The 17,344-nt window shown below is 36.3% G+C and overlaps 1 protein-coding gene across 1 annotated transcript in view; it reads right to left on the reverse strand.

Annotated features, from left to right (window-relative positions):
• Positions 1 to 2,319: 2,319 nt before the first annotated feature.
• IQUB (IQ motif and ubiquitin domain containing) overlaps positions 2,320 to 17,344 on the reverse strand; it is a 122,146-nt gene continuing 107,121 nt past the window's right edge. The window contains exon 13 of the mRNA XM_019452603.2: positions 2,320 to 2,839. Within this exon, the coding sequence (XP_019308148.2) occupies positions 2,831 to 2,839 (9 nt within the window). The 3' untranslated portion in view covers positions 2,320 to 2,830. The remainder of the gene's footprint in view (positions 2,840 to 17,344) is intronic.

The following is a 17,344-nucleotide window of genomic DNA, read 5'->3' on the forward strand; positions in this document are numbered from 1 at the left end:
TCTTGTGGAATGTGTCATTAGGATCACCTCATATGAGGAACAACACAAGCTAACCTAATGTCTAACATTAAATGGTGTCAGGCAATCCTGAAGTCACTACTCACACTTCACTGGAATTCACACTACACTGGAACTAATGAATAACTTTTCTTGATATCTCATTCACTTATTCATAAAACATTTATTGATCAACCAAATGCCAAGTACTGTGCTAGGTCCTAAGAATACCAAGTTATGCAGAAGTCCTGCCCTTAATGAGCTCAGAAGGTAGCCTGAAGAGATCTTTTTAAGCCCCACCATACCAGTGTTATTTCAAGCTGGTCTCCATTCCAATTGATCAACGCTGGTACTCTGCTGGTTTTTAAATGTTTTGATATCCTCTTTACCTTGCTGTTTGTAACTGTGAATTTTAGGAACATGGAAGAACTTAAAAACATGCCACTGCATGAGTTTTAACAGAGGTATGTATAAGATCCAGTGAGTAAACCCAGAAAGGGGTGTGAAATTCACATGATGGAATTTGAGAAACCTTCACAGAGAAGACATTGGAGCCTTAAAGAATAAGGTTTGGGAATGAGGGCAGGAAGAGGGAAGGGACTCAGAGGACTAGGAAAAGCCTGGGCATTACCAGAATTACCAGGGCATACTCTTTCTAAGTGAATAATATCTGGAAACAGCTCAATCATCCTCATATTTATTACCACACAATATATAATTAAATACAGCAACTCATTTAGACGTTTAGATGTTTAAATGTTTTACACATTTAGACGTTGAAAATATAAGACTACCATTCATATTTTTCCAAAATATTCAAGGATAGCCAGGAGCATTGTTTAAACACAAATAAGTATAAATGGGAAGAAGCAGAAAATAGCAAAAGAATAGGAAAACATGTAGTTCCAAAAATTGGTAAAGAGCTTCTCAAATATAGAACCTTCCTCTAATCCCCCCTTCCTAGGTGCTGGCCTTCACTAGTCATTGGACTGTGGAGTAAGGATGCACAGGAGGGACTCGGGGGAGGATGGATGTCTTTTGGCTGCCTGCCATTCTCTGAGTCGGGGCTAATAAAAACACTAACGTACAGTAATAATGGTAAATTATTCTACCTCATTCCAAATGGTTTTTTAAAATTTTTTGGAGAGCTTTCAAATGCTTTTGAATTAAAAGAATGATTGCAATCCTAAATTTTAGGAACGTGAGAAAAATTAAAATAATCCTATTATTTTAAACTTGAGGTGCCTTCATTCTCAATATGTATTATTTTACAAGTCTTTACATATTTCAAGACCTTAACAGATTTTTTTTAATGTTCTTTGAGCCCTAACTACTTTATTTTAACAGAAATTAATACAGACTCTTACTTAAATGTATAAATTAAAAATGTTTAGAAAGATATGCAAGTATCCAATAACACAGAATATTGCACATTAGCTTGTTAGTTGAATTATCTTTTATGCATAAACAAACTTAGAGTTTATGAGTGATACCAGATGGAGAACCAAAAGTAGCAGTGTTTGTGGTACTCTGACCGCAAAGACTGAACTAGGGAACTCAGCAACACACCATGCCTCAACCCTGACCTCCAGAGGCCATTCTAAGAATGACAGAGGGTTTCTAAGATTAAACAGTTGACTGAACTTTATTAAAGCGATCAGATTTGTCCACGTGCTTTAGTTAACCTGTCCCAGATCACAACCAACAAATCAGAAAGCTGTCCTGTCTTAATCCAGAAAGAATAATTCTAAATTTTTCATTTCTAAAGTAATCCTTAATATTTTCCAACTGGGTGAAATTTCTGACCCATTCAAGTGTTAAAATTAACACTTTATTTACTCTTTCTTCTATTATTTATGAAGAACAATAATTCTCCTTTATGAAGGTGACCAACATTCTCCTTATTTTATTATCAGAAAAATGAAGATTATCAGTGAAAGGGCTCTCAGTTTTTCTGAATGATCCTTTAATCTTTTCCTACAGGTCTCATTTTCTAATCTTTACTTATTTTTATGAGTCTAACCTAAGACCTTTATTAGATTATTGACATTAAAGACCATATGTCAGTGATGAAAGTGATGAATTTATTTATCATTCTTTAGGGGAAATTTCACATTTCTATACTCGTAAGCTACCAAAAGACCATCCTGGAAAATTACAGTTAATTACATGAATTAGCTACTAATGAGATTTAAACAAACAACCAAGCTACTAATAAGAATTAAATAATACGAAGACATGTTACTTCAAGTGTTACTCTGACATATAATATGAACAGGATAGTGTCAGATGCCTTGTAGGATCTTATTTTCCAGGACTTGACAACAAAAGCTTATGCTGGGCACACATGGTCCATATTTTAGGAATAGAGAACTTACAAATATCAGAATCAGAAACTTTTCTGAAAGGTTTGTTCAGAGACGACATTATGGCAAAACTCCACATAACCACCACCACACCTCTACTGCTAGCCACCAAATTTCAATTTTCCCATTCCCAAGATATGGAGAATATGAATTCTGCAAGTGATCAGATCTGAAGGCTGCAGAAGGTGTTGTTATTAGAACCTACCACCTTGCAGAGTGTGATATTTATAAGAATTGTATGTAGAACCAAAACTACAACAGAGTCATTTATGTTGGGGACAAAAACAGAGTTGGCCAACACAGGTGCATTAAAGAACAATAAAACTTAACCTTACCTAACATAATTCTCAGGAATTTGCAGCTTTTCTCAGAAATCAGCAGAGGATGCCAGTCAACCCCCGGATGCCAGCCAATCTTCAAACACCAAGTCTGCTCACGTCATCTTTGGACTTCCTTGTTCCCCTGGCTCAGTTACCCTAATGCAAATAAAGAAGACGACTACTAGGCAACCAGTCAGCTGAAAAAGCCAAATAACTTCCACATTCACCCCATAAAAACCCTTTATTCCATGAGCAATCCAGAACTCACAGCTCCTGTAGCCTTGAGTTTCCCAGCTTGCAGGTCAAAAACCTCGCAATAAACTCGTCTTTCTACTTTGTTTTATTCTGTGTACAGTTTGGTTTTTGACATATATATTTGTTCATTCAGGTGACCAAAATATATTTCTCATATATATCTGGTCTTCATCCATGGTTCCTGGCTCACTGCTTCTAAAACCTCTGGAACTGAGTGATAACAACAATGGAAGCATCTTTTGTTATAACATTTGGTCTCTTGTCATCAGTTCCTGAAATTGATTCAGAGCCACAAAGGTGAAATGGGCATCTTATTATTCATAATAAGCCTCATTCCACCGCACTGGGGTTTATGTTTATGAGGTGGCTTTGGAAACACCTAGGGATGGGGCTTGGTTGCTAGGGAACCCCAACCATGTGGTTAGAGGGTTAGAACTTTCAGACTCACCCCCTGATTTCCAGGGAGAAGGAAGGGAACTAGAGGTTGAATCGATCACCAGTTTCCAATGATTTAATAAATATCGCCTGTGTAATGAAGCCTCCATGAAAAGCCAAAAGGAGAGGGTTCAGAGAGCTTATGGGTTGGTGATCATGAGGAGATCCAGGGAGAGTGGTGTGTCTGCTGCACCTTCCCCACACCTTGTTGTATGTATCTTTCCATTTGGCTGTTGACTCGCATCCTTTCATATCCTATGTAATAGCTAGTAATATAATGAATTAATGGGTTCCCTGAATTCTGAAAGCTACTCTAGCAAATTAATCAAAACCAGGGAAGGGGTCATGGAAACTTCTAATTTATAGCCATTCAGTGAGAAGCACATCCAACAACCTGGACTTGCAATTGGCATGTGAAGTAGAGAGCAGTCTTCCGGGACTGAGCCTGTGGGATCTAATGCTACCTCTGAGTGAACAGCATCAAAACTGTGTTGGATTATATGACACTCAGGTGGTGTCCAAAACATTGGTTGGTGGTATAGAGGTAAACCACTCCTTCAACATTAAAACTCAGTACAGAACCCAAAATACTGTAGTTCACCACCACCTCAAAAAGATGTGGGAAGAGCCTTCTAAGAATCTTAGTGTCTAGGAGAGCTGATAGAACTTAACCATCCTTTAGCAGGGTGAAGGCAATGTTGGATTTACTGCATGTCCACAAGGAGCCTGTGTCCAAAAGTTGGAGCAGGAGTCACAGCCACCAAAGAATGAACAATAACTTCTCAATGCAACCAAGAACACAGCTGTCTTGCAAATCTCTTTCTCACTCCATCACTACAGGGAGGAAAATATGGAAGGTTTGTATATTTCTCTCTCTCTCTCTCTCTCTCTCTCTCTCTCTCCCCTTCCTTCTTTCTCCCTCCCTTCCTCTATGTCTCCCTCCTTCCCTCTCTCTCTCTTTCACCAGCCCTGGTGAGATTAACAGATATATATACATAGATAGATAAAGACATATAGATATAGATATAGATATAGAACATACACATAGAAATTACACATACATACATATATATGTACATGTATATATATGTATGTATACATATATGTACATATATATGTACAGATATATATGTATATGTGTACATGTATATATGTATATGCATATGTACATATACATATATATGTACATGTATACATGTACATATACATATGTACATATACATATATGTACATGTATGCATATGCATACATATATGTACATGTATATGTGCATGTACATATATGTGTATATATGTATACATGTACATATGTATATACATATGTACATGTACATGTATACATATACATACATATACATATATATATAAAGAGAGAGGGGGGCAGAAAGAGAGAGCTCTCCAGCCTTGCAAGGATGCTTACACTATTTTAGATTTAGATAGATATCTAAATATATCTAGATATTTAGATAGATTTAGACAGAATAATAAATATGAATCAGCACTGCCTTCAAGCAGCTCACTCTCTGATAAGTCAATATGTTTATTTTCAAATAAAATACTGAAAAGTCACCTGTATAAGTAATTATGTAGCAATTTGTTGAAATATATAGTCAGTAGACCTGCTCTTATATGTTACACCTCTAAAAGACGCCACTAGTTGAAAAATGGCCATTTCAACTATTTTTCTTCAATACAATCTGGCCCATTGTGTGAGCTACCTATCTGCTGGCACATGGTGACAAGTTACAGACACCAAAAGTTGTTTGCAGTCCTTGTCACTTGTTCTTGAGCTCCTGCTTCAATCTACTTCATCTTTTTCTCTTGATTATTGGCTTTGGTGTCACTTTAAAAAACTTGCTCTTACCACTGTGGACCTGGGTTAAAGGGAAGAATAAGGAGTAGTGATGACAGTCATGGTCTCTTTAATGTTTGGACTTGGGGCTCTCCTACAGTGGTAAGAAGGCTCAGAATTCATAAGGAAATAAATTCTGAAGGTGAGGTACAAGCGAACAGAGTAACAAAATTTTACTTAGGAAATAAAAATTTGCAGCCAAAATCATTCCCTACGCCTTTGCCAGTGTGTTTTCTTGTTACCCATCATGTTCACAACAGGATAAAAAGGTAGGGACAGCATCCAGGACCCACACAAGTCAGTTTCCCAGCCCAAGTTGAGCTCAAGTCACAGACCTCAGCAATGGGTGTAGAAACTAAGTAGGAAAAGAATTCTGCCTGGCATATCAAGTACTCTATTTCTTTGTGGGGGAAACACCATACCTTGGACATAACAGGAAAGATTGGCAAATCTATCCTGAAGGATATTTATTAAAGTGTTTCTATTTTACTATAGATATGCCTTTTAGTATAACTGAGGAAATAAAATTTAAAATATCCTCCTAAATGCCTTCTCATGAATAAGAACTGAAGAGACAAGTTTTGTTAACCTTTTTCCTTCGGAGCCCCTGGAGGAGAGTCCCTTCCCACAAGACACAAGAGACATCAGGGAGTAGGGGAATGATTCACATTACCAAGCCACTGGATTAATTTCCCATTTCTTCCACGTGTTACAATTGCTTTTCCAAGCTGAGAGGAACACTTCAATTTTTGGTGAACATTTTAAAAAATCAGTTTTGTATTAACGTTTTGCCAAGTTTGTATGGATTAGCCAATTAAAACTCAATATAATCATTATCCAGAATAATCATTAATTAAATAAATTAGTTATTTTGTTTTATAATGACAAGAAAAACACTTTCCTTGGAATACTTTTTTAATTAATTGATTTGTTCTTCAAGTTGTAAGACATTAGCATTCACATCTTGCTTCTGCTTTATGGCTAGACATCATTTTTATCATTAAGAGAAGGAAATTATGACTAGCACTCAACAATAAGAATATTGCAAGGAAAAATGAGTGTTTATCTCATTAAGGCTTTCAAAATGACTTCTGAGATGATGATATATTATTTTACATTCCAGGAAAAGAAGAGACAACTGTAACTATAGTTACCAAGTGTATCAGAGACCTCTGCTTTCCAGAATAGCCTCCAGACTAAGTATTTATTCAAGGAAGTTGTCATGTGAACACACTTAGGGGCAGGAGGTCAGAGAAGACTTTAAATGCACCTGTCACAAACATTTTAATATGCAGCATTTATTATCTTCATTTTTTTCATAAAACACCATGTACTTCAAAAACACATTTGAGGAGATATCCTCCCTTGAGTTGTTTGGGTAAAAACCATTAGATGGCCTTAGTCCCGGTACAGCAGGTGTTTATTTTCCAGACCTTATATGCCCAGTATGCTATGCTCATAGATGGCCTTGACTTACTTAATATTTTTGCCTGGAAGAAAGGAATTCCTATTGTTTTAGCAGACAGAAAATAGAATGCCCAGCTCACCTTACCTCCAGAGAACACTCTCTCTACTTACTTCATGAGGATATAAAATTCCAGTGTGCGAGATCACTTCTGGAAGTACTGATGTCTATCCATGGGACTGTGCTGTAGGCTGTATTATTTATTCTATATATCGGTACTCACTATATTTGGCTTATTCGGAGTATATAAAAAGGTAGGGTCTAAAATCAGGTACTTGAATTTGAATGCTGGCTACTTCATTAACTAGATGCGTAAGCATGACCAAAGTTACTTAATCTCACTTAATCTCATCAAAACTCTATTTCCTCATCTGAGAAAATGGTAGTATCTTCCTCATAAATCATTTTCGAGGATTACATGAGATAACTCAAGTACAACACAAAGTATAGAAATAGCAAACACTCAGTAAATATTATCTATTATTGCTGTCGTTAATGATGTTAATATGCATCTTACAGCATTTGGAAGTTAAAATTACATTAAAGAAGAAGATATTCATGAACTTATTTAAATTGTTATATAACCCAATTGTTAGCCTTCCCTGGATCAAGTGTTGCCTTTCTCTGGTGCATTCGACAAATGGGTAGGGAGTTGTCTCAATGCCCTCCCCTAAGTCATCCTCTTAGCACTCTGGGCTAGAGTGCTGCTGTTCTGGGCTTCCCTTGCTTCACTGAGACCTACTGTCCTTCTTGATGCAATTTTAATGCCACAAGCTGGGTAAGACTGCACTTTCCTTAACTCCTCATTAGGTTAACTGCTCGCAGTGCTAATGCACAGGCTACAGAAGTATGCCAGAAACAAGAAGGGTAAAATAAAGAAATTGGAACATTGGAGAAAAAATTTAAATTACACGGTACATAAAAGGCTGCCCACAGTCCTAGGAAAAAGAAAGTCATTTTTTTTTCCTCCAGAGATCACCTCTCTGTAGTGACAGCTCATTTGTTATCCTTGCTTCTCTGAGTTGACAGCTGCCTTTTTTCCCTCTCCTTAAAAAGTATCTCTTCTTTATACTTTCACAGAGCCAGTGTCTACCACCCTTTAGAAAAACATCACCCTTTCCTGTTCACAGATGTTTCTTCTAAGGAACCATTTCCCTTCTCTTACCGATATGATTCACAGGACATAATGACAATGACACTTTCCCCAAAGATTTAGTTATTCAATTTGGAATCACATCTTGAAGCCTAGCGAGTAGCCCTCAAGACAGTAGAAGAATCTAGAAGAATCTTGGTTAACCTTTATCTCTCCAAGCCTTAGCATCTTCCAAGATTTCTCTACCAGTGTTAAGATAATCTTTCTTATCCTTCCAGGAAAATCAACAGGAAACTTTTTTTAAACACATATACACACCTCCAAAGGGGGGCAGGGGGAATCAGAAGCAGTATGATATCAAAGAAAGCATTTTCCACATAGATGCCAGCCTACTGTATTTTATGCACAGCAGCAGCAGTTCCCTTTTGTTCATCAATTTGAGCTATCCGGATTACAATCCTAACCTCAGGCTATTCATCCTGGTGGGGTTTCACCTCCCTCTGGAGAACTTCAATTATCCCGACGGCCTTTGTCAAAGTTGAGGGGAACCAAGGAAGTCTACCTAGGGCTGCTGCTGTTCCTCTGCCAGGGGCCAATACACGTCTTAGTATACAGAAAGACTCTTAATTTTGTAGCCAGCTTATTAAGTTATCTTATTAGATATAATAAATTACTTTATTCTGTTAGATTTCCTAGGTATAAATAATAGCATTCTAAATTGTGACTCAGAAGTTTCTTTTCCAATATTTATGCCTCAATTTTCACAATCACATTCTTAGAGGGAGCAATCTTAAATATATTCGTTAATTATTGATGTTGTTACAAAAATAAAGGTTCAAATATTAGGCAAATATATATTTTTTAAAATGACCACTATTTAATGGAAATAGAGTGTTGATTTCAAATCACACCAAAAAAAAAAAAAAAAAAGAATGAAATAAATGTATTCAACCAAAATAAATAAGTGTATTCAGTCAGGAAAGAAAAAAAGAAGAACACGATGAAAAAAGCATAACAAAAAGTAAATAAGATGTCTGTTTCTGGACCTGACAGAGCAAGCAGTATAAGCAGGTTTGTCATTTGTGCTGTAAAAAACTTCACAACTTGCCAAATAGATGTGGTAACTGTTTTCAGGTATTGAACAACAGGCAGTACAAAACTATGATTCTCCAGAGAAGAAAAACTTGTAATGTGAGTCTCATGATAGCCCTGGGATTCTGCCTAGAGGTATTTTTCTACTCTGACTCAAGGAGTGGAAGCTTAGAGGAGTAACAGAGGAAAAGGCAGCAAAAATTGGATTTCCAAGTTGCTAAAGAGTTTAGAATTTACTATGGAAACCAATTTGACAGTAAATTATATTTAAAAAAGAGTTTAGAATTTAGAGGGAAAGGAGTTATAATGATGGAGGACAAGTGGAAGTCTGCAAAGAGACTGAACTCGAGTCATCAGGCTTGGCTGAAGATGCACAAGATAAGACTTTGGGAAATTTAACAGAGATTGTCTGCTACAGGACAAAGAACTTTGGGTTCAACAAGTTCTGAAAAGGGATTTTCCAAGTGGTTTACATTCATTTCAAGTTGATCACAAGGGAGATATTATTAACAATTATCTTCATCCAACCTAATCAGAAAATGTAAACAAACACTAAGGCTACTAGATGAAAAAACTAAACGAGAATGTAGTTAAATTAGCTAATCAGCAAATTAACCCAGAGTGCACAACAATCAGGTCCAAAAGTAATATTACACATCAAGAGCTTCAGTGAGTTTCTCTAAATTGTTTTAAGAATTATTTTCCAACTTCTGGGGAAGATGGTAGAGTAGGAGGACCCTAAACTCATCTCATCCCATGGATACTAGATATTTGCTCTCATCAGAGCAAATAACCCAGAAAAGGACCCAAAGACTAGCTGAACAAACTCCACAACTAAATGTAGAGAAGAGGCCACATGGAAAAGGGTAGAAAGGGCAAGGACTCAGTGGGAGTCCCAAACCCCATGTGTCTGACAGCCAGAGCTACAGGCATGGAGAGGGGCAAGAAACAGACTAGCATACCAGGGAGCCTATGGGGAAGTAGAAATCCCTGTGGCATTTGGCTTTGAGAATCAGAGGGGCCAAATTCCATGGGTGCTTGCAATCACCTGACTTAGAGCCTAGAACTCTGAAGGTCAGTAGGCTCAGCTCTGGTAGATTGAGGGAAGGGCAAAAGGGGGCTGAGCTCCTGCCCTCGAAGGGACATGCAACAGATGGCTGTGAAGATGCAGCTTGGGAATAGTGGCTTAGGGTCCCGGGGGCTTGCAACAGGGAGACTTAGTTGCTGATCAGAGTTTGCTGAGGAACTTCTCCAGGAACAGGGGAGCTGATGGGTGCCATCTTCCTCCGCTGTCCCTCATCATAAACACAGAATCACCTGGAGAACCAGCAGCACTAGCAGCACTAGCATTCACTATCTAACTTACTTACCCTGTGCCCCACCCCCTCCAGCCAGGCCTGCTTCAGTCCTGGTGCTGCAGAACCTCTCCCCCAGAAGACCTGCGCAAACCTTGCCAACACTACCTGTACCTTGTTACAACTGCATCCCAGCCCATGTGTGCTTTGTGGACAGTCAGGCCAGTCCAGGTCTCCATGAAGGCTGCTCATCTCCTGTGGAGAAGAACCGGTGCCACCTAGGTAAAAGTGCACCTCCCACCCTACTACTTTCAAAAGCAAGAGATTTAGCTGACTTTCCTAACCCAGAGAAACAGACACAGAGAAGTAGGCAAAATGAGGAGGCAAAGGAATATGTCACAAATGAAAGAAGAGGACAAAACCACACCATGAGATCTAAGCAAAATGGAGATTATTAACATGCCTGATAGAGAATTTAAAGGATTAATCATAAAGATACTCACTGGACATGAGAAAAGAGTGGAGGACATCAGTGAGATGTCAAGAAAGAGAGAAAACAAAGAACTAACCAGAGAAGCAGAACACAATAAATGAAATTTAAAATACACTTGATAGAGGGGCATCTGGGTGGCTCAGTCAGTTAAGCATCTGACCCTTGATTTTAGCTCAGGTCATGATATCACGGTTCATGGAATCAAGCCTCGTGTCAAGCTCTGCGCCGACAGTGTAGAGCCTGCTTGGGATTCCCTCTTTCCCTCTCTCTCTCTGCCCCTCTCCTGCTCATGCTTTTTCTCTCTCTCAAAAATAAATAAATAAACTTAAAAAAATACGCTTGATGGAATAAATAGCAGACTGGAAGAAGCAAAGGAATGAATTAATGAACTAGAAGACAGTCGTGGAAAGTAATCAAGCTGAACAAATGAAAGAAAAAATAATTATGCAGAACGAGAACAAACTTAGGGAATTAAGTGACTCCACTAAGCATAATAACATTTGTATTATAGGGATCCCAGAAGGAGAAGAGAGAGAAGAAGAAGGAGAAAATTTATCTGGTGAAATAATAGTTGAAAACTTCCCTAATCTGAGGAAGGAAACCGGTATCCAGATCCAAGAAGCACAGAGATCTTCCAACAAAATCAACCAACAGAGGGCTACACCAAGACACACAGTGAAGTAAAATGGGAAAAAGTAGTGATAAAGAAAAAAAATTAAATAGAAAAGAAGAAGAGAGTTACATACAAAGGAAAGCCCATAAAGCTATCAGGATTTTTCAGCAGAAACTTTGCAGGCCAGAAAGGAGGTGTGATATATTTAAAGTGCTGAAAGGGAAAAACCTAAAGCCAAAAATACTTCATCCAGTAAGGCTACTATTCAGAACTGAAGGAGAGATAAACTGAGTTGCTCAGATAAACAAAAACTAAAAGAGTTCATGACCAACCACTAAAGCAGCCTTACAAGAAATATTAAAGGGGATTTCTGGGGTGAAAAACAAAGTCCATAAGTGAGACTATGAAAAGTAGGAAGCACAAAACCAGTAAAAATAAGTATTTGTGGAAAAAAAATCAGTCAAGAAATTCACAAAATAAAAGGATGCAAAATGTGGTACCATATACCTAAAACACGGTGGGGGCGAAAAGTAAATGGGTTTGAACTTAAGCAATCATCAACTTAATACAGACTGCTATATACAGAAAATGTTACGGACAGACCCAATGATATACAAATATATACAAATCAAATACCACTGATAGACATGGAAAGAATTAAAAAAAAAGGAATCTAAGTATGTCACTAAGAAAACCAGCAAACCATGAAAGAAAGAGAAGAAAGGATCAGAGAAAAACTACAAAAAACGACAAAACAAATAATAAAATGGCAGTGCATATCTATCAATAATTACTTTTAATATAAATGGTCTAAATGTTCCAATCAAAAGACAGGGTTACAGAATGGATAAAAAAAAATAAGACCCATCCATATGTTGCCTACAAAAGATTCATTTCAGACCTAAAGACACCTGCAGATTGAAAGCGAGTGGATGAAGAAACACTTATCATGCAAATGGATGTCAAAAGAAAGCCAGAGTAGCAATACCTGTATCAGACAACATAGACTTTAAAACAAAGAAGGACACTATATTATAATAAAGGGGGCAATCCACCAAGACGACATAACAATTGTAAATATTTATGCACCCAACATATAATCATCCAAAAACATAAAACAGTTAATAATAAACATAAAGGAACTAATTGATGGTAATAGAATAATTGTAGGAGACTTTAACACCCCACTTACATTGATGGGCAGATCATTCAAACATAAAATCAACAAGGAGACAATGGCTTTGAATGACACACTGGACCAGATGGATTTAACATATATATTCAGAACATTCTGTCCTAAAAGAGCAGAATACACATTCATTTCAAGTGCACATAGAACATTCTCCAGAAGAGATCACATATAAGGCCACAGAACAAGCCTCAACAAATTCAAAAAGATTGAACTCATACCATGCATCTTCTCTGACCACAATGCTACGGAACTAGAAATCAACCACAAGAACAAAAATCTGGAAAAACCACAAATACATGGAGGTTAATTAACATTCTACTAAACAATGAACAGGGCAACCAAGAAATCGAAACGTACATGGAAACAAACAAAAATGAAAACACAATGGTCCAAAATCTTTGGGATGCACCAAAGTGATTCATAGAAGAAATTTATAGCAATACAGGCCTATCTCAAGAAGCAAGAAAATTCTCAAATAAGCAACCTAACTTTGCACCTACAAAAGCTAGAAAAAGAACAACAAACAAAACCCCAAACCAGCAGAAGAAAGGAAATAATAAAGATTAGAGCAGATATAAATAATATGAGAACTTTAAAAAATGTAATAGATCAATGAAATGAGGAGCTAGTTCTTTGAAAAAAGTCAACAAAATTGATAAACCTCTAGCCAGACTCATCAAAAGAGACACAGAGAGAGAGAGAGAGAGGACTCAAATCAACAAAATCACTAATGAAAGAGGAGAAACAAAAATCAACACCACAGAAATACCAACAATTGAGAGAATGTTTTGAAAAACTATATGCCAACAAATTGGACAAACTAGAATAAACGGATATATTCCTAAAAACATATAACCTCCCAAAGTGAAGCAGGAAGAAATAGGAAATTGCAACAGACCAATTACCAGCAAGAAGACTGAAGAGTAATCAAAAACTTCCAAGAAACAAAAGTCCAGGATCAGATGACTACACAGGTGAATTCTACAAAACTTAACTCTTAAATTCTTCTTAAAGAAGAGTTAATATCTATTTTTCTCAAACTATTCCAAAAAAAAAAAAAATAGAAAGAAAACTTCCCAATTTATTCTAAGAGGTCAGTATCACCCTGATACCAAAACCAGATTAAGACACTACAAAAAAGGAGAAATATAGGCCAATATCTCTGATGAACATGGATGTAAAAATCCTCAACAAAATATTAGCACACTGAATCCAATAATACATTTAAAAAAATAATTCACCATGATCAAGTGAGATTTATTTCCAGGATGCAAGAGTGGCTCAATATTCACAAGTCAATCAACATAATAAATCACATCAATAAGAAAGGATAAAAACCATATGATCATTTCAACAGACACAGAAAAAGTATTTGACAAAATAAAATAACCATTCACGATAAAAGCCCTCAGCAAAGTAGGTTTAGCGGTAACACAACTACAACTCAACATAATAAAGGCCATATATGAAAAATCACAGTGAACAACATACTCAATGGGCAAAAAGTGAGAGCTTTCCCCAAAGGTCAGGAAAAAGACAAGGATGTCCACTCTTACCACTTTTATTCAACAAGTCCTAGCCACACAGCAATCAGAAAATAAATAAATAAATAAATAAATAAATAAATAAATAAATAAATAAATAAAAATAAATGGCATCCAAATTGGTAAGGAATAAAACTTTCACTCTCTGCAGATGACATGATACTATATATAAAAAACCCAAAGACTCCACCAAAAACTATGAGAACTGAAAGTGAATTCAGTAAAGTCATAAGATACAAAATCAATGTGTAGAAATCTGTTGCATTTCTTTTTTTGTAAAACTTTTTAAATGTTTATTCATTTTTGAGAGATGGAGAGAGACAGAGCATGAGTGGGGGAGAGAGAGAGAGGGAGACACAGAATCTGAAGCAGGCTCCAAGTTCTGAGCTTTCAGCACAGAGACCAACGTGGGACTCAAACCCACAGACCGCGAGATCATGACCTGAGCCAAAGTCAGACACTCAACCAACTGAGCCATCCAGGTGCCCCAGAAATCTGTTGCGTTTCTATACACTAATAATGAAGTAGCAGGAAGGGATATTAGGGATGTTAGAAACAATTCTATTTACAATTGCACCAAAAATAAGACACCTGGGAATTAACCTAACAAAAGAGGTGAAAGATGTGTATTCTGAAAACTATAAAACATTGAAGAAAGAAAATGAAAATGACACAAAGAAATGGAAAGACATTGCATGCTCATGGATTAGAAGAACAAATATTGTTAAAATGCCTATAATACCCAGAGCAATCTACACATTTAATGCAATCCTTATCAAATACCAACATCATTTTTCACAGAACTAGAATAAACAATCCTAAAATTTATATGGAACCACAAAATACCCCAAATAGCCAAAGCAATTTTGAAAAAGAAATGGAAAGCTGGAGGTATCACAATTCCAGACTTCCAGTTATATTACAAAGCTGCAGTAATTAAAACAGTATGATATTGGCACAAAAATAGACACATAAATTAATGGAACAGAATAGAAAACCCAGAAATAAAGTCACAATTATAGGGTCAACTAATCTTTGACAAAGCAGGAAAGAACATCCAATGGGAAAAAGACAGTCTCTTCAACAAATGGTGTTGGGAAAACTGGTTAGCTACATGCAAAAGAATGAAAATGGGCCATTTTCTTACACCATATACAAAAATAAACTCGAAATGGATTAAAGACCTAAATGTGAGACCTGCAACCATAAAAATAGTAGAAGAGCACCAGGCAGTAATGTCTCTGACATCAGCTGTAGCAACATTTTTCTAGATATGACTCCTGCAGCAAGGGAAACAGGAGCAAAAATAAACTATTGGGACTGTATCAAAATAAAAAGCTTTTGCACAGCGAAGGAAATAATCAATAAAAATAAAAGGCAACCTACTGAATGGGAGAAGATATTTGCAAATGACATATCTGATAAGGGGTTTGTAGCCAAAATATATAAAGAACTTACACAACCCAATACCCAAAAAACAAATAATCCAATTAAAAAATGGGCAGAAGACAATGAACAGGTATTTCTCCAAAGAAGACATCCAAAAGACAGACACATGAAAAGATGCTCAACATCACTCATCGTCAGGGAAATGCAAATCAAAACTACAATGAGATACTACCTCATACCCGTCAGAATAGACTAAAATTGGAAACAAAGAAATAAGTGTTGGAGACAATGCGGAGAAAAAGGAACCCTCATGCACTGTTGGAAAGGCTAACTGGTGCAGCCACTGTGGAAAATGGTATGGAGATTCCTCAAAACATCAAAAATATGATCCAGTAATCGTGCTACTGGGTATCTACCCCCAAAATACAAAAATACTAATTCAAGACGGTAAGAGACAAAACAAATGAGCAAAGGAAAAAGAAACAGAGAATGAGATAAACTACGAAGCTGACTCTTAACTCTAGACAACGAACTGACGGTTACCAGAGAGGAGGTGTGAGGGGGGATGCGTAAAATAGGTCATCGGGATTAAGGAGGGCACTTGCCAAGATGAGCACTGGGTGTGTATGGAAATGTTGAATCACTGTATTATACACCTGAAACTAATATAACACTGTATGTTAGTTCTACTGGAATTAAAAATCCAAAAAGAAAAAAAAAGAATGATTTTCTAATCAGTCATGTATAAGATATAGATCTCAATTTTAGATATCTTTAGCTAATAAACATCATAGATTTGTAATTCATTTCTTGTTGTGTGGCTCAGTTCTTAATTTTGCTGGACTATTAGAGGAAGAAAAACCAAAGAGACCAATATGAGCTGTGGTTTCCTCATATGTAAAGTAGAGGCAAATATCTGTGGGCTCCAAACATAAAGGTACTAAATGAATCCATTTTGATTATTTAGATTTATACTGCCGAAAGGGGCTTTAAACTGTCTACAAACCGTAATTTTATCATATTGCCCTGATTAACTCATCCTACATATGATTTTTAGTATTAATATATGGCAAGTACTATTTTGGGCATAAGAATTAAGCAGTGAACAAAACTAACAAAAATCTTTGCCCTCATGGAGTTTGAACGTAATCACAGTGTAATTAAGTTAACATGACCTAAAGGACTGAATTGGCCTATTTTATTTTTTCCTAGTAAATATTTTTAGGAATAGGTTGCCATTTTCATTTTTTTCAGTTTGTTTGGCTTTATTCCTTATCTTAATAGTATAGACTGTGTATTAAAGAAAAATTACATTTGATTTATTAATAATAATCAAGTACCAGTAAGTAGTTTCAAACATGTATAATATACTTTAAAATTGTACACAGAGAAAATTTATTCTGGAAATAATTCAAAAATGGATGAAAGTATTTCATCAAAAGAATATTCATCACAGTTTTATTAGGGCATGCTGAATTTTTTTATTCACTTTTAAGTTTTTCTACGGTTATTGTGCAGTGCTTTTGTTAGAAAAAGAATACTATCTTAAAATTTTAAATGTATTTCCTTACAGGTCTATAGAAAGGTCACAAATAAATACAAAACTTGCTTTTAACATAACATTTTATTGAACCTAGAAGTCTACAGGTAAAGCTATAACCTAAGCAAATTGTGCAATTATTTGAGACCTCTTTGTCTGAAAAATGAGGACATTCCATAAGTCAATGGGCTGGGGAAAAATCTTTTTGTAAAATATTCAGTGGGTAATCAAGTTTTAACTTAATCCCTTCTGATGTGCATTATATTTTTATATGAAGGAACAATAATCTGTAGAAAGCAAGTTTTCTGTTCCTTAAGCTGAAGTGCCGTTACATCAGTCATCATTGTCCTAAGTTTAAGAATTGTCCTGGATGAATAATTAAATCATTCACTGTCAATACTGTC

The sequence above is a fragment of the Panthera pardus genome, unplaced genomic scaffold (assembly GCF_024362965.1).
Source record: "Panthera pardus isolate Hobbes unplaced genomic scaffold, ASM2436296v1 HiC_scaffold_8, whole genome shotgun sequence".
Taxonomy (NCBI): Eukaryota; Metazoa; Chordata; class Mammalia; order Carnivora; family Felidae; genus Panthera; species Panthera pardus.